The 17,308-nt window shown below is 51.3% G+C and overlaps 2 protein-coding genes across 3 annotated transcripts in view; both read right to left on the minus strand.

Annotated features, from left to right (window-relative positions):
• Positions 1 to 5,073: 5,073 nt before the first annotated feature.
• Positions 5,074 to 8,421, minus strand: DLX1 (distal-less homeobox 1). Of its 2 annotated transcripts, XM_060151431.1 has the most exons (3): positions 7,981 to 8,421; positions 7,116 to 7,315; positions 5,074 to 5,901 (listed from the first exon to the last, which is right to left on the minus strand). In XM_060151431.1, the coding sequence occupies exons 1-3, from the start codon at positions 8,291 to 8,293 to the stop codon at positions 5,647 to 5,649; spliced, it is 768 nt and encodes a 255-aa protein (XP_060007414.1). In that variant the 5' UTR covers positions 8,294 to 8,421; the 3' UTR covers positions 5,074 to 5,646. The 2 variants fall into 2 exon arrangements, with proteins under 2 accessions (XP_060007414.1, XP_060007415.1); XM_060151432.1 differs by lacking the exon at positions 7,116 to 7,315 and having other exon boundaries at positions 5,694 to 5,901.
• Positions 8,422 to 13,213: 4,792 nt separating this feature from the next.
• Positions 13,214 to 17,308, minus strand: part of METAP1D (methionyl aminopeptidase type 1D, mitochondrial) — a 78,978-nt gene continuing 74,883 nt past the window's right edge. The window contains 4 exon segments of the mRNA XM_060152646.1: positions 13,214 to 13,657; positions 13,789 to 13,867; positions 14,763 to 14,810; positions 16,130 to 16,227. Coding sequence (XP_060008629.1) covers positions 13,579 to 13,657; positions 13,789 to 13,867; positions 14,763 to 14,810; positions 16,130 to 16,227 — 304 coding nt within the window. The 3' untranslated portion in view covers positions 13,214 to 13,578.

Below are 17,308 nucleotides of genomic sequence, written 5' to 3' on the forward strand. Positions count from 1 at the left end.
ATGCATAGTTTTTAGCATAACATCTTGACTCCTCGATAATTATATCCGTTCGGAGCCTACGCAGAATTAGCCTGAATTGCATGGTAACTGCTGCTGCTTTAAAATTTTTAAAAATTACTCATAATTTTCCCAAAGATTACCAAGATCTCGAGTGCACAATGTCATCAGCGTAATGAAGAGTAAACATTTATGCTAATAATCTGCAATTTTTTTCATCAGCTATAAAGACAGAGGCTATATAGCCGAAATTTTCAGTCCTATTCTGCAAGCGCAGCGCTGCAAAAAGCCTGCGGCGCTCGGAGGCGTCTGGTCCTGGAGACCTCTTTCCACTCTTTACCTCAGGATAGGAGGATGGGGCTGGGGGATACTTTTTGGTTTTCTGGTTTTGTTTTGCTCTGGTTTGGTCGCTTTTGTATTTCCTATTTTTCCTTTTTTTTTTTTCTTTTTTTCCTTTTTTTTTTCTTTTTTGCCTTTTCTTTCCTGTCATTCTCCCAGCCAAAAGCCGCCTTCGACCCTTTTGATTTGATGTAGCAAAGATTGTGTCCAGATTATCTGAAACTGACACTGAAGAAGGTAAGGGTGGAAACCGGTTTCATTTTTCAGAGGGTTGGAAGGCTGCGCTGCGCCCGCCGCAGCGGCTCCCGCTCCGGGAATAGGAGGGTGGGGGGAGTGATTATGTATGCACCAGCTAATTCTTCCATCAAAACTTCTTGTCAGCGATGTCAGGATTATTTTTTTTCCTTTTTATAAAAACACTTGATGTTTCAGGAAGTGTTAATCCCTGAAGGTTGGGGGATGAGGGAGGGGGTATGAGAGGAGTGGGTGGGGGGGTGACAGTTTCTTGAACCTGGGGAAGGCACCCTTTAGAGCCGTTTGCCAGTCTACACTGAATTGGGGTTTGTTGTAGAGCTGGGACGGAAGGAGGGTTTCTTTGAGTCGTGGGAGAGAGAGACCCTTACCCTCTCTATTGCATTTGATAGAGGTTTCTATGGCCATGAGGGATGAGAAGCAGAAAAGTCCGCTTTAGCCTTTGATTTCGGGGTGTTTAACCCAGGCGGTGGGATGACAAAAGCTAGAGATTTTTGAAATCGGTTTTTTAAAGATACAGAATGAAAGACATGAGTAGCAGGATAAAAATATATAGCTAGGGGCCTGGATTGCTTCTTTCCTCCCACTTTTTCTTGGGATCGAGTTTCACAGGTTTTGTATCCAGCACCCAGACCTACCTTTCTTCTGGTGACAAAAATTGACAATTTCTTCAAGGGGAGAGATTTAGTTAATTTCTACATCAAATGACTCTAAGAGTAAATTCATACTTCTGTGCATATAGATGCGGGGGATTCTAAAACTTTTTGTGGCTCTTTAAACTAGTGCAGAATAGGCAAGTCTGGAGAGCCATCTGACCTAGCCCAGTGCAGATCTCAAAAAGAAAGAAATAAAAATAAAACATAACAATCAACGAAGGAACGTTGTGAATTATAAACCTGTTTCCAATGTTGTATTTTAAAATATTGCCTAGATTTAGGAGCTTGATTTTTCCATAATTAGACCACTACTAGCAGGGCCACTCAGTCCCCAGCTTATGAAACCCAAGACCAGTGAGGAGGGGGCTGGGGATTGTTGCTTCTGTCCCTCCACCCCCACCCTTACCCCTTTTAGAGCGAGTGTGTGAGAGAAGATATTAAAGAGGTATCTGTTGTTTGGCAATTTTGCTAAGTCTGTCTTCATTACTTCGACGCAGTGCATTTGCTAATTTGGAGGCCCGGCCATTGACAAGCTTGCTTCATACACCTGCAAGCAATTTGCCGGCTCCGGTACCGGAGAATTGCAGAGATGGCAGCTCGCACCTATTTGATTTTTTTTTTCTTTTCTCAATGCACAGCAAATTTGGCTTTCAGTGCGTTATCTCTTTTGTTAATGCAAAAAGATTCCCTGGGCGAAAAAATTGCTCATAATTACCAGAGAGATGGGGAAACTGCATTAGAATAAATAAACCTGAAATTACTGTAATTATGTTGTGTTTGATGGGCCCGGCTTGTAATCAAGAAGAGAATACAGTGAAATGATGCTGACCCTCTTGGGTTTGCAGCTGTACGCGCACTTTGGGGTCTTTTTTTGCAGAAAAGAGTCATTTTGATAATCATTAAGCTGTGTGTAACCTATTTCAGAAGTGTTTTAAAATGAGGTTCACATTTTTTGAACAAGGGGAAAAAAATCCCAAAATTGCATTTTGCCATTACAGACTCATACATAAGGAAAGGTTGTGTTTTCTAAGTGACAATTGTTAAGACATAATATTCAAAATCAGTATTTAATCATTATAATGAGGTATTGTTTAAATATAACCACCTTTAGATTATTCATAGTTTAATTAATATACTCATTATGAAAATCTTTGAATCAGATATTTGATGAACTACTTGTCAGTAACAAGGCAGCATTAATTAGACCTATATTGAGATTAACATTTTTTAAAAGTACAACCGCTTATAATTATAATAGAGCCTAACTAAAGACCGCCTTCGTTGAGCTAAAACTAATAATTTCTCTATTTGAACTGTTAGCATGAGATTATTAAATTAGTATAAGCTAGTATCTCAACGTATTAAAATCCACTTGACCAAACAGATTTTGCCTGTGGCTTCAGGCGTTGGGCCCTGTCTGCCGTCTGGGGTACCAGAGTTGGATGCTTGAAAGAAATCTGCCCAAACCTTCCCGCTAGCAAAGTCACATTTGGCAGGGGAAACCAAATCCAGGAAGGTCCCTGTCCCCGCGCCGGAGCCCAGCCCGGGAAAACAGTTCCCTCTTTTTAGCTTCGACACCCGCCCGCATGCATCCTGGTCTCCAAGGTCCGATCACCTCCCCTTAGCCCTCCAGGTTCTGGGGGCTTGTGGGAGAGGAAGAGCCCCACTCTCAGGCCCAGAAGGAGCCTCGAGGTTCCCCGCTCCATTCCCCACCACCTCCCCTGCTCCCTCCACCATTCCCCCCCTTCCCCTCCCTTTCCTAAAGGGCGTCGGAGAAGCCTGGCGCATCCGATCTTTCACCAGCACCAATTGAAAAATGGGTGATTGTCATAACACAGATCACTGCCTTCCCCTCTCTGCTCCCCACCGCGCGCTGCAAAGGGGCCCCCAAAGGCGGAGCACCAGCCCCCTCGGGAAGCAGTGTCGGAAGGCGAGTTCGAGGGAAGCGGGAATCTTTCAAAGCAGCCCGTCGGGGCCCGCAGCTTTCCTGAGCTCTCTCAGCTTGCTGTGGGGCCTGGGGCTGAGGCTGGTCTGGGGCGCAGGAGGAGGGTGCCAGACTGATGCTAGCGGCTCAGAGCCCACGTTCTTCTGGAGTGTACTGATCAAAACGGTCCACCGGAGGTGCCCCTTAACCGCCTGGCCTTGGGACTTCTGCGCTGGAGGGGGTGGGGGCTTGGATTGACAAGCTCTCAGGTTCCGTCGAGTCAGCGGAGCCCACCTGCCCCTCCCTCCTCACCTCCGCTTCTCCTAGTCGCAGAGAAAAGCCCGGGGTCATTAGGCAGGAATGGGCCTCTCGTTATGGATGGGCCCGGATGGGTGGGAGTGGCTGTGGAGGGGCCCGGGTGGCGCCTTGGGACTGTCCCCCGGAGCTCACTGATTGATTGGGGGGTAGCGTGACAGACGTGTCCTTCCGGCCCCTTTCCTGCGTCTGGCCTCGTCTTTTCCGCCTCGAGATCCAGCACCCTGCGGGTAAGCAAAAGCCGGGAGGCCAGATCCCGGCGGATTCGAGGGGCATAGTCGGGTGTCTCCACTTGCAGTCTTCCAGGCCCCCTGCAAGGTGACTGGGCGCGGGGGGCACTTACATCTCACAGGGCGGCTGCTTGTGAGCTCTGCTTTCATCTCATTTCAGACGGCCTTCACAGTCCCTTTGGTTCCTGAGTCCTGGCTCTGCCAGGCCGCACCTGTTCATGATTCCCCTTCCCAGGAACCCTTGCCACCGCCCTCTAACCCAGGCAGGGATCAGACCCTTTGGGGGGGGTGGGTGCAGGAGTTAAGTCTTGAAGAATGGTCCCAGCAGGGGCTTCGCATACCTCCGCCGTTATCCTGCTATGTCTGGAGACGGGAGTCGCTGCCCCTGCCTCATCTGTCCCCAGAGGTGGCAGTCTGCTGCCTGGCCCCAGCACCCCTCACACAGCACACCAGACAGCAACTCTTTCTCGAAACCATAATTTTACTGTCTCGGAGAAACTTTATAACTTATTTACAAAGTTCTTTCCCCCCCCCCCAAGATACAAAGCAATAAGTTAACATTCTCAATATAAAACTAAACTTTGACATAGAGAACACAAAACACGGTTGATTTCATTTGATCACATTTTCCAAATTTCACAAGAAAAATGTCAAGATTCTCATTTCACAAAGCATCGGGTTTTACAGCCACACACAACAGGAAAAAAGCTAAGCTTGTGCAACATGTTTACAGAACAATAATAATAACAATAATAATTAATAACAACAATATGTACAGCAATTAGATCCTGCACTGGAGACTGTGCATTCAGGGTGGTGACTGGCATTATTCTGTGGTCGAGCCTCTGGGGATTGTTGTAAAGCTGCTTTCGTCTTACTTTAAAGCCCACCGGCATTAGGGCACTGGCGCACCCCTGCACGTTTTCTCTCCCCGCCCATCAGTCCTCTCTCTCCACAAGGGAAGAATTAGGATTTTCCTGCTTAACCAGGCAAAGCGATCAAGCGTTCTTCCCGAGATGAGGAAATTGTGTTGGCTTCATTTCTTTCTCTCTCTCTTTTCTTTTTAAAATAATGCGGGACATGTAAAAAATGCAAATCATTCGTTTCCAACCTCTCCATACCAGCGAAGTACAAAAGTTACTATATAAATTAAAAATCACCAGGTCCTCCTTATTCGTTTTTCCGGGTACGTTTAAAGTAATGGGTACGTTTGGACCCTGCGCTCCTCGCGCCCCACAGAACCGTGAACTGACCGAACATTCAGCCTCAAGCGAAGTCCATTTCTCAATAAATAAAACCCCCTCCCTCCAATTTCCCCCAATCCCCGAACGAGCCACACAGATGGTTAGGCAGGCCCAGGAAAAGGTCCGAAAAGACAAAACGTTCCAGTATCCGGAGCAGGGTGGCCCGGTGGACCAAGCCTCCTCCGACCTGGTGACTTTTTTCAGCGGCCGAAGAACGAGGACAGCGGACGGACAAGAACCTCGACTTCGTCAGCGCACAGATACAGAGCGAAAGGAGACAAGAAACGGACAGGACAGAAAGAGCTTTTGCTTTTTCTACATTGTGTTTTGTTTTGTTTTGTTTTCCTGATAGTCCCATACAGCTGAGCGTCGGCGGTCGGGTCCGGCGGGATCTTGCTGCGGCTCCCGCTGTCTCAGGCCGCTGTGCCTGCGCTTCGAGGCCACTCTGCTGTCACCGCGCGGCCGAGGCCGGGGTTCGGGCAAGGGCGTGGGCGCCAGGGAGGTCGCCGAGCCAGACCGCGCGGCACTCGGAGGAGGCGGCGGGCGTCCTGCCTTTACTGTTCCTTCTTTCCCTCTGGGCCCTTCTCCTCCGGACCCACGGCACGCGGACGGGGCGGATGGACCGGGAGGCGAGAGGGGCCCGGGCAGAGGGAGACGGGAAGGAGGCGGGCGGATGCGGACGCGCAACCTCACATGAGCTGGGGTTGCTGCATAGCTTCTTGGTGCGCCGAGGGGTACCACGACGTGTAGCTGGGGATGTAGGAGCCCGCGCTGCCGCCCGAGCCCTTCCCGGAAGAGGAGTTGGGGTTCCAGCCGGGTGGCACTGGAGGAGAGCCTGCAGACAGCGCCCGGCCGTTGGCCAGCGCGCTACCCTCCAGAGCTGCCCCGCCCTGCTTCATCAGTTTCTTGAACTTGGAGCGCTTGTTCTGGAACCAGATCTTGACCTGCAAGAGCGGACAACAACGTGACTCGGTCTAGGTCCATTGTGCCTACCTTGGTCCTGGGGAGATAAGGGGGCCGTGGGACAGCGAGAGAGGATACCCCGCGGGCCCCTGCCCTGCGCGACCTGGCAGCTCCCTGCTGGAGAAGCATACACACACCCCCTTCCCCCATAAGAACCGAAGGCTGGGAGGCTCCACCGCGGGCCGCCGGTGGCCGGCAGGGGCAGCTCTCTGAGAGCCAGGGAGCGTGGTGGTGAGCGGTGCAGGGATCCAGGCCTTCGCCTGCCTTTGGGACTCAGCCCGAGCCCGGCAATCTTTTGGGGAAGACGCGGAGCCTGCATAACATCGAGGCTTCAATTCCAGTATGAACATCAATAAAAGAACCGAGTGGAGAAAAGAAGTGGAGGAAATTTATTTCCAGTGTGACCCGCCTTCTCTTTGCGCCATCATTTCAGCCCTTGAGCAAGTTGCGGGCTGACTGAGGAGGCCACAGGGTTTTGTTAAACTTTTCATTTGGACTCAAATCCACCTTTCCTTAGCGTCTCCTAACTCTGCTCCAAATCCCGGCCCGGACGTTGGAAACCCGCACCAGTCGTGATCAGAACGCCCAAGGGGTCCCCGGAATCTTAGAGAAACCAGGGAAGGAAGGTTCCGTTTCTCCTCCAGGGTCTGGGACTTGGGAGGTGAGAGGGCGGAGGAAAGGATTCCCCCTGCCAGCCCAAACCGGTGAGAAGGCGGAGGAGGAGGGAGACAGAGGCTCGGGCCCAGGCCAGGAGTGATTAGCCACACACTTTAAAGGCAAAGAAGGGATTAACCCCCGCGTCTATTGTTCCAGTTGTTCGGGCACGTGTGACCTCAGAGTCCCCAAACAAAATGCCTAGGGAAATCCTTCTTGTGCCCTAATCAGATTGTCCAGGAACGGAGGGCAGCGACAGAGCCAGGGCAGAGATAACTGCGGAGGAAGGAGAGATGTTGCGAGAGCCGGGGTGGGACACACACACACACACACACACACACACACACACACACACACACACACACACACACACACACACACACACACACACACACACACACACACACACACACACACACACACACACACACACACACACACACCCCGACCCCTGACGCCCAGAGAGCAAGAAATGAAGCTGCGGGTGCAGGTTGGCCGCGGGAAGCCTGCGTGGCGCCACAGTGGGGCAGCGCCGAGGTACCTGCGTCTGCGTGAGTCCCAAGGAGGCCGCGAGCTCCGCCCTCTCGGGCAGAGCTAGGTACTGAGTTTGCTGGAACCTGCGGTTCAAAGCCTGCAACTGCAAACTGGAATAAATCGTCCTGGGTTTGCGGATCTTTTTCCCCTTGCCATTGAAGCGCACTTCACCGCCTTCCACCACCGTGCTCTTCTCGGAGTCAGCCCCTGGAGGGACAGCAGAAGTGGGGGCCGTAGTTAAGGCGAGGGACTGCCTTTAGTGCGGGGAGCCCAGAGCAAGTGACCGCAGAGGGGTGGCAGAGGCAGGACCAGGAATGAGAACGCTCAAGAAACTCAGAAAGCCACGGAAGGGTCCCGCCAAGTCCAAAGGGCCCGACCCCGGCCGCTGCAAGCGGTCTGGGGCAGTTCCCAGGCGCGCAGCTCCTGCCTTTGCAGGGAAAGTTTGCTATTTTTACAGGCGGTAGTTGAGGTTTAATTACCCTTAATTGCATACATTGTTTACAGCGCTACACAACAAATAATTACCGAGACTAATAAGTGCACATGTGGGTTTCTGTTTTCCACCAAGGCATTGTGTGCTCGGCTCACGGAGCCACCCAGAGGCCCAGCCAGTGCCAGGGGACGCTCTCGGATTTATCCTTTGCTGGATAGTTGCAAGTTGCGTGGATATATATTTTTAAAATTTTTTTGCTATGACAGGGATTCATTTACTGATACCCAAAACCTTTCACTGCTCCGGCGCCCTCCCCACCCCCATCCCATGTCTCTCTCCTCCACTCCTCTCCCTCCTTTCTCTCTCTCTCCTCCTCCTCCTCTCTCTTCCCCCCCTCCCTCCCTTCGCACCTCTTCCTCTCCCTGGCAGGCGCACGTACCTGGGTCCTCCAGGCGGCTCTGGGCGAGGCTGGCGCTGCCCGGGTAGGACTGCACCGAACTGATGTAGGGGCTGGACGCGTGGCTGCTGACCGAGTTGACGTAAGGGTAGCCCAGCGGTCGGGAGAAGGACGAGGCCGAGCTGTAGGCGCCGTCGGGCTGCGAATGGCCCGCCGAGTGTAAACAGTGCATGGAGTAGTGCCCGTGGGACATGGGAGAAGGAGACATTTGCTGGTTGGGTGGCCCAAACTCCATAAACACCGCCTTGCCCGACACGGGGCTGTTGAGACTCTCTGGCATGGTGGTCATGGTCATCTCTTCTCGCGGGGTCTGGGTGTGGGTCTCTCTCTCCTCTGCTTCCCTTTTGGGGGTCTCTGTGTTTCTCAGGACAGGAAGGAACCCAATTTAAGCGTAACAGGGGTTTTCACTTTCCATTCATAAGAAAATGGAGTTTGTCTCTTTGAAAAGTCTAAGCATGATGCTGCCGAGCTCCCCAAACTCGCTTCAAAGCTTTGACTCAGCCAAGGTCATAAATATTCATGAGCTGGCGGAGCTGATTGGTCCGCTGTCTTGCATAATCACCGGGGATTGGTCCGAGGCGCTCCGGCTCCGCTGGACTAGAGCGGGCGAGGCGGCCCGGCCTCGGGAGAGACGCATCCACACCTCTCGGCCGGGGCTCCTCTGCAACAGAGCAAGCAGCGTGGGGCGCACAATGGGCTGCGGCGTCCGCGCCGGAACCTCCGCGGCCCGCGGCTCATCAGCCTCCCGCCTCCCCGGCGCGCCTTACTTCCCAGAAATCAACCAGTGGTTCGGCGCCGCCGCCCACCCCCTCCTACTGTCCCCACCCTCCGCCCACCCCCAACACCGGGGACCAGGGCAGTTTCTCCTAGCAATCGCCAGCCGGTCCGGTGCAGAGCTAGGGCGGCTCTGGAGCCCGGCCGCGGCCTCCCGTACGCGGAGTCGCGCAATGGGGGCGCCGGAGGCGGTCAACAGAGCGCTGTCCTCCCGAGAGTCTCGTGCCTAGCGCAGCACTCTCCCGGCGGCGCCTCCCTGTCCTGGGTCCGCTCTGCCACATCCCTGGGGGCGGGTTTGGGGCCCTCCGGCCGCACTCACTCACTCGGCCGCCGCGCCGCCGCCGCTCCCTAGGGCCCGCTCGCATTGCTCCAGGCCAAGCTGGCCACTCCAGCTCGAGGCTGCACCGGTCTGATTAAAACAGTGCGCGCGGAGAGCCAGGAACCCGCGCTTCTCCTCCCAGGAAAGGCGACCGCACCGCCCCCTCCCCCCAACACCCACCTCCTGTTTCCCTCCCAACCTTCCTCCTCCTCCCCCCCCCCTCCATTCCCTCTGCGCCGGCTCACTCGCCCCTAGGGCGCCGCACGGAGTGGAGCCTAGGAGCTGGCGGGCTCAGTTCTGCTTGAGCCGCGGACGCCAGGTGGTCATTTTCCGGCCTCCTGGGGTCTGGCGAGAGTACCCGGGGTGTAGGAGTCCTGGAGGATACCAAAACCCGCAGCAAAACCAGGCCAGTGGTAGGCTCGCTTGTCTGTGTGTGAACACGTCTCTCATTGTCACCCAGGATACTCCTCATCTCCAGGGGTCAAAGCGGGCGCCACTGGGCCTGGGGTAGAGCTGGTGGAGGCAAAAGCTGCCGCGGCGCCTTCTATCTGCTGGGGCGCTAGGTACAGAAAAGTGCACAAAAGCCCCCGCCGCCACCGCCACACAGCCACCCCCATGAGGCGTGGCGCGCACCATGCAGGCTGCCAAGGGGCTGTTGGTTCCCTATCCCGCCAGCCCCACGGTGAATCCCAGATTACTTTGTTAGGTAATTAGAAAGTGTTGATAATTATTTCTTTCATAATTTAGCGGTGTGACGGGAACAGGGAAATGATCTTGTGAAAGTTCACACGTGCAGATGTATTAGTTACTGATTCATTTGATTAAATGGTAGTCTCAAGTGCTCGGATCCGCAGCTGAAGGCGCCCCATTAGCATAACACTGATGTTTAATTTTCATATGCATAATTAGCCATATATTTAACACTAATAGCAACATGCAGCCTTTCAGCCTTAAACAGCCCAGGGTTTGATCTGGCCTGAGCTGAACCTTCGCCGAGGCACCTTCCCCTTTCTAGAGTGCGTAGTGATCACAGGACAAACCTCTGTAATCAAGCACATTTTGGCAGAGGGAACACCAATAAAAATGAACATTCAAAACAAATTACATCGGTGCTGTCGTTACAGATATTAGTGGAAGGGGCTTCTCTCTTTTAACTTCTGTAGCAGCAGCTGCTGCCCGGGGGAATTCCTCCCCTTTGGTTTAAGGGTAAAATATTGGGGGGCAGAGATATTTCAGGCAGTGTGGTTGGAGCAAAAAATAAAAGCCAAGCAAAACGAAACAACCAATCCTCCAAACCAATAACGGGTTTGCCAACGTTTTAAAAGATTTTTCCTTCTTTCTTTCTTTTTCTTTTTTCTTTTTTCTTCCCCCCCCTCCCCATTTAATCGCCGAAGCACACGGTGAGGCTTTGTAGCAACAACCAGCTAATGACTCCGCCACCAGACAACTCCCGGAGCCGTTCCACTCCTCTTGTTTTCCGTGTTGCACTTGTGGTTTTAACTGCTCTTTCCTAGCGCCTGTTTTGGGGTGCGGAGTGCGGTGCGCCCTGCACCGCAGCTGATGCCGCCCGGGCCCCTGGTCTCCTGCGCGCCTCATGGGCCCTGCCCACGTAAGTGATCGCCGCGGCTGGCGCGGGGCAGGGATTGGGACGGAGGGAAGCAAGGCTGGCGATTCCGGCTGCTCAGGGCAAGGCGTGAGGAAACCCGACGGCTGGGCTGCCCTGGGCCAGTTTATTCCAGAGAACTGCAGGGTGGGGGAAAGGGAGAGAGGCGGCCACAGGTCGCGACGGTCTACAGGGCTCTTTGCCGTTCACTTCTGGTGGGGGGGAATCCAAGTCTTCCGCAGCGCAGGGGACAGGGCTGGCTCCAGGGAACAAAAGCCCCGCACGGGAAATGGTTTCAGAGCCTGGGTTATTTTAAAAATGAATTGTATCTGGGCGAGGGAGTGCCTACACTCCGGAATTATTTCTTAGCCCCAGAGAAGCAGGTTCGGGGAGGGGTGGCTGAGCCGGGGCCCTCGGGTGCTGAGACGCCCGGCCTTGACTAGCTTCTCCATGTGTGATCTTATCTCTATTCTAAGAGCCCAGGGTGGATCCCTCCCAACCCTCACCGCTAAGGCGACACCTGTTCTGAAACACCGGCTTGCTTAGATCTTCGCCTGTCCCAACTCAGAGAGGCAACAAAACTCTCTCAATTATCCTGAGAGCCCCGGATTCCGAGTAGGACCTGTAGGAGACACCACAGGACCGGGCACCTTGTGGTGTTAGCAGTAGTCACGCGTGGCTGGAATCCCTGCAACCCAGGGTGAGGTTTGGGGCCAATTGAGTTGGCGGGATTGGGGGTGGGGACGTGGACAAGATATTTTAAAATCTGCTTCCAAATTTCAACTTCAAAGCATGTTAAACGGAGTTCATTCTAATTCAAGTTTGTTTCCTACGGAGCTGCTGACGATTGGCTGGTACTAGTATATATACATATATACGTATCATATTTAAACTTGAGGTTAGTCACTTTAATAAGTGGGATTATAAACCTGTCCCATAAATACCTCCACCTCGGAAAAATTACTGCACAAGCAGCGTGCTATCCCAGTGGCTCGTAAAATTCTGTGGTCCTAATGAAATTATTCTTGGGGAATCTCTGGGTAAACGGATCCGTAGATAAGATACTGGCTAATCGCTGCAATCCGACTAATCTAGGAGAGAAGTGAAGTCATTCTCTGGCAAAACTCCCCCAAGGCTATCTGGGCCTTGTTCCTCTCTAGAAAATTCGGGTTGTTCTGGGGCAGCAGCCTCAGTCTCTAGGCCTTTTCTTGGCCAACTCCCCGGCACCCTAAAGTTTTCCTGTGGGTCTTGTAAATCTTCAACCCCTCCCTCATCTTTTCCAGCTCTCAGATCCACTAGAATCGGAATCCCCTCTGTCCAAATTCTACATCCCTGGACGCAGAGAAAGGGAGCTGGAAGGGTTGGCGGATGCCCATGAGAACCGAGTTCAGGGAAAAGCTTGAACTAGCCACTTTTCCAAGCACGCTCGTGGGCCTCAGTTTCCTATAACTTTTCCCACACTCTGAATGTCACATAGACGAGCTGGCTCTCCAGTCCTATCACCTAGGCCACCTGTCATGGCAATGACAGGTGTCCACATCTCCTTGGTGGTCTGGAGCTGAGCCCAATCTGTGTTTAGTGGATGGCAGCTTTGTAAAACCCGCTTCAGCAGAAACAAGAGTTAGCACAAGCACTGACGGGTGGGACACTACTTTCTACATGGCTTGTTAGAAGCCCAGCCCTTTCCACCTCTGAGCCCAGGTGTGAAGAGGTCCTGAGGAGCGAGCGCTAAGAAAGGCAGGGTACTGAGGGCGGTAATGAGCCTTGGGGGACGCAGAATGTGGACTCTTGGATTTCCTGCTTCTGAAGCAGGTGGAGCTGCTGGCAGGCTGAATCAGGGTTAAACTCGCCAGGTCCAATCCCGACTAACTAGGCCCTCGCCGTCAAAAGTTCCCGTGACTCCTCTTGCCGGGATGCTCTGGGTCTCCAGCGCATTAGCGCGGGTCTGAAGAGGGCCAGTATTGGAAGAGATCAATTTAGGTAAGAGACCCGCCAGACACCGCCCACATCTGGGCGGGTGGGACCGATGCTCCAATTCCTAGGGCGACAAACGGTCTAGCTTGCCTTCGTGTGTCGGAGGGAGGGTCTCTCAAATTTAACCTTTGGGATGGGCGCGCGGTGCGGGTTGAAGGCCAGGGAAGAGGAGCCGCACGGGACCAGGAAAGTCAAGTTTGGGGAGTGATAACCCCTGCGGAAGGGCCAGGCCCAGGGTCCAGTGGCAAGGAAATATTTGTAGCTAACTCCTTCACTGGCGGGCTAATCTTTTCATCGCGAAGCAGCTATGAAGGGGAAAGAACCGGAAGGGCTGGGGGCAGCTGGCCCCGCGAGCTCCCTCAGGGCTGGCCAATGGGGGGGGGTCCAAAAGGGGGGAAGAAAGAGACTTAAAAAAAAATTCCTAACAGCTAGGCTCGGGCTTTTCTTTCTGCGCGCGCGTGTTAAAAGTTCAGAGACTCAAAAATTAACCACCTACCCTCTTACCCTAGTAACCTTCAGAGACGAAAGAGCACAAGACACAGCGGTTTTAGGAGGTGAAAGCTTTTTATTCGGGCAGTCAAGACAAGGGAAAGAGAAAGCTATGCATTTCTAGGAATCCCTCGTCTTCCAAATGAGGGCGTCCCCGCTCCCTTCCAGATGCGTTTCCCGCGTTGGGAAGCAGAGCCCGGCGCCAGGACCCGTCTTTCCGAAGCCGCACGGCCACATCGGGGCCTCGGATATGAGCTCTCAACGGCCACCAATCCCCACCGCGTTTTCCCAAGGCGCTACTAGGTGCTAGGTAGGTTACTGTGAGACCTGCCGTTAGCCTGTTTCTTCTCAAAGTTCTCCAGCTGGATTTCAGCAATTTCAGAAAAAAGGCGCCGGGTCTCTGCGACCTTTGGGTGGATCCTCAGGCCTCGTGGGGCAGTTTGGTCAGGATCTGCGCGCCCCCCGACGTGATGAGAACTGTGTGCTCGAACTGGGCCGACCTGAAACACACAAGGCAGCGATCAGCAAGCGCTCAAGCGCCTGCGGGGCGGGGAGTAGCAGCTCGCCCTCGTCGTCGGACGAACCTTCCCTTTCTATACAATTTAAAACAAACCGGGCAGAAAGCAAACACCTTTGATTGTCCAAGGAGACCACAGTCCATGCATCCTCCAGCACTTTAAATTCAGGGGATCCCTCGGTTATAATTGGCTCTGTAAGAGGGAAAATATTTACTGCAGTGATCTAATCAGATTCTTGTTAAACATTGTTTCGGCTGATTATCAAAAAAGAGAATAAAAAGGTTCTCCCCCCTCCCTCCAAGTGCTTCCCCCCACGGGCTCATGTTGTCATCTCGCAAGCGCTGATAATTGATGTTGCTTACATAGTATGCTACAACCAAACAGTAGGAAGAGGAAACGCTATGGCATTCAAAAATGTTATGAAGTTGCCTAGTTCGTAATTCTTTTTAGAGGAAAAAAGGGCATTTTAATCAAGCCTTAATTAGGACCCTGTGGATAATAACCACCCAAACACCAGTCCCTCTCATGAATACCAGTCAGTTTTTAAAAATATTTGAATTTTTAAAACATGCTCAAAATGTTCATTAATCAGCAAATAACAATTTTCTTATTTCACTCTAATTGCTTCTCCATTAAGCCCCACAGTCAGAAATATGATGCCTTCAGGGTCTTAGGTGATTGGAATTTGGTGGTGACACCAATCACATGATCAGCCAGGAATGGGTTACCAGAGAGTATGTCACTAGCCGACAGGGAGCAAGGGACATAAATGCCTCTAGTTACTGGGTGTTAATGAAAAACAAAAACAAAAACACCCCACAAAACAACACAAAAAACCCAAACACCACATTACACTGGCAACAGAATTAAAAGGTTGGACGGCTGCCGTCTCCTAAATGTGTTGGTAAGTATCTGATTTAGGAAGATGGGGCTCGAGGATATTATTTAATCAGATTTACTATGCATCTGAATTATTTAATTATGCTGATTGGCTTTATTAGCCCTTCAACTGGACTGCCTGGCCTAGGCCAGCACCGCTGCTTCCGCGAGGGATCCACTGCTCTCTGAAGAGGAGCTCAGCACTGACCTACGGTGAATGCCATGCCCTCCTCCATGCGTAGATCGCTGTCATTCGCTGTAAAACAAAAACAGAAAACAATGGGTGTGGGGAGCAGGAATGGGAAATGGAGAGGACAGAGAGAAATGGAATTAGAGGGGTTAGGCTACTCAAAAAACATGGTTATCTTATTTATTTTTTCTTTTAGGAAGTAAGGGTGGAGGTTTCTAGAATCCTGGGTGGTAGCTACCACCCATGGGTTAATAAGCACTGGGCTCCTAGGCCTCAGCCTTTGCATTTTCTGAGCTTGGGGTCAGGGCCCCTAGGAAGGGTGCACCAAGGCTAAGCAAAATCAGCCTCGGTGCTTGAGACACCTGTTGGGCACCCCCTCTCCACTGTCCCCTGGCCACTTGCTCTGAGGTCTCCTGGCTAAACTGGGTCCTGGACCTTGCCCTCCACACCTCCAACCCAAAGAGTAAGACATCTTGGGAACTGAGTCAAAGCGAAGGCAGGTTGGTAGAAGGCAAGAACAGGGGTGACTTGAAATATTTCCAGGTGTTGGCGCTGGGTAGGCACATGCCTGAGAGGCCCTTTCTGCACTCCAGCCTGGGCCTCTTATGAGCTGCCTCTGCTGGAGCTCTTTGGCCCAAAGGGAGTTCTGACTTGCTGAGTCTCTAGGGATCTTCCAGGGGATGGATTCCAGCCAGTAGTTCCTCCAGGGGCTGCTCCCACCGCAAGCACACAGGTCAAGGCTCTAGGGCCAACTTTCCTTTGGTCCCTGTCCAGGTATGCACCCCCCTTGGGGGCACTCCATAGAACTGCTTCCTACCCTAACCCAAATACCCCACCCTTTCTGGCCCACCCTTGCTTTCTCACTGTAGGGTACACATCCAGGCAGTGAAAAACAGGAGATTCTGGGGAAAGAACACAGGGTGGGTATAATCTAGAAATCACTAAGAGTACACGCTGCTAAATACATCAGCTGTCAACGCTGTGTAGGATGTAATGAAGTTTAACCACAACAGTCAGCGGTTTGAGAAGGGGGCAGAAGAAGAAAAACAGAAAACAGTCATATGTGTATGCTGCTGGGACATTGATGCTGTGGTGTTTTGTTTTCAGTAACTTTTTCTAGACAAATATCCCTTGTGCCTTCCAGCCATCACCCTTCAGGAGACAAAAAGCAAAACAAACCTTATTTTGGGACTGAAACGGCTGGGCTCTAATTCAATAACATAGTAATGTGCTGGTTACGATTAGGTAGGACCCCCCCCATTCCCACCCACACACTCATAGGAAAGGATGACATTGTGGATTCAAAATTGCAGCAAGGGATTCAGGAGCAAAACTGCTTTATCCCGATTACATTCCATAAGCAGCTCCCAAACTAACTTTCTTACCATGATGCCAAATTTCTGGATGTCCATGAAAGTAAGATCCTATCCCATGTCCCACAAAATGTGGACAGACTTGCAAACCATTCTGATGAGTTATCTGGCTTTAAAAGTAACCAAACAAAATAATTAAATTGGATCATTTTAAGTGCATACACAGATAAGACAAAGTCACTTCAAATTATTCTCTGAAAAAGAAAAAAATAAGTTATATTTAGGATAGTAACAACTTGTTTTCATTATTCTGGAAAATTTTTAAATTTTTGTCATAGCTTGTAACAACTCCCTCTGGATAAATGAAGAAAAAAAAGGTATGTATCTAACACAGTAATTTGCTTCATTTACTTTATTATTATTATTATTATTATTTTTTTTTTTTTTGCGGTACGCGGGCCTCTCACCGCTGTGGCCTCTCCCGCTGCGGAACACAGGCTCCGGACGCACAGGCTCAGTGGCCATGGCTCACGGGCCCAGCCACTCCACGGCATGTGGGATCCTCCCGGACCGGGACATGAACCGGTGTCCCCTGCATCGGCAGGAGGACTCTCAACCACTGCGCCACCAGGGGAGCCCTGCTTCATTTACTTTAGTACAGCATTCAAACACGGCCACTTTTAGATGATGAGTGTGCATGCACACATATATAGCTCAATATAACCAAGATACATGTACAGGTAATGCAGGTCATAAAAATCTGCCTGATTTGTATGGAGTTTCACAAAAAGGCTGTGCAAATTACCACTGATTTGGGAACCAGACAAAAAAATTACAATCTGAAATGTGACTTCCTACTTTTATAATTCAGAACATTAAACATTTTACAAACAGACACACTCACACAAAAGGTCACATTTACTTTATCAGTATTTTTGAAACACTCCAAAACTTTGTGATTATTTGGGATTTCTACTAAAGACTTACACCATTAACAAAATTCATAAAAAATGCTTTTTAATCGCTACGATGCTTAAGTGAAGCTAGTATTGTGATTCTTAATGCTTCATTAGTTACTTCTACATACAAATCTTTTGGGTTCCATCTATCCCATATAAGTGAAATCTTACAATCCAACCCTAAAATCTTCACCTACAAGGTTAAGAAGTCGTTTTTGCCATCAGGTGAACATGTTCATTTCTGGGAGCACCAGAAAGACAAGAACATACATATCATGAACAATCTATATTT

The sequence above is a fragment of the Lagenorhynchus albirostris genome, chromosome 6 (genome assembly GCF_949774975.1).
Source record: "Lagenorhynchus albirostris chromosome 6, mLagAlb1.1, whole genome shotgun sequence".
In the NCBI taxonomy this organism is placed as follows: Eukaryota; Metazoa; Chordata; class Mammalia; order Artiodactyla; family Delphinidae; genus Lagenorhynchus; species Lagenorhynchus albirostris.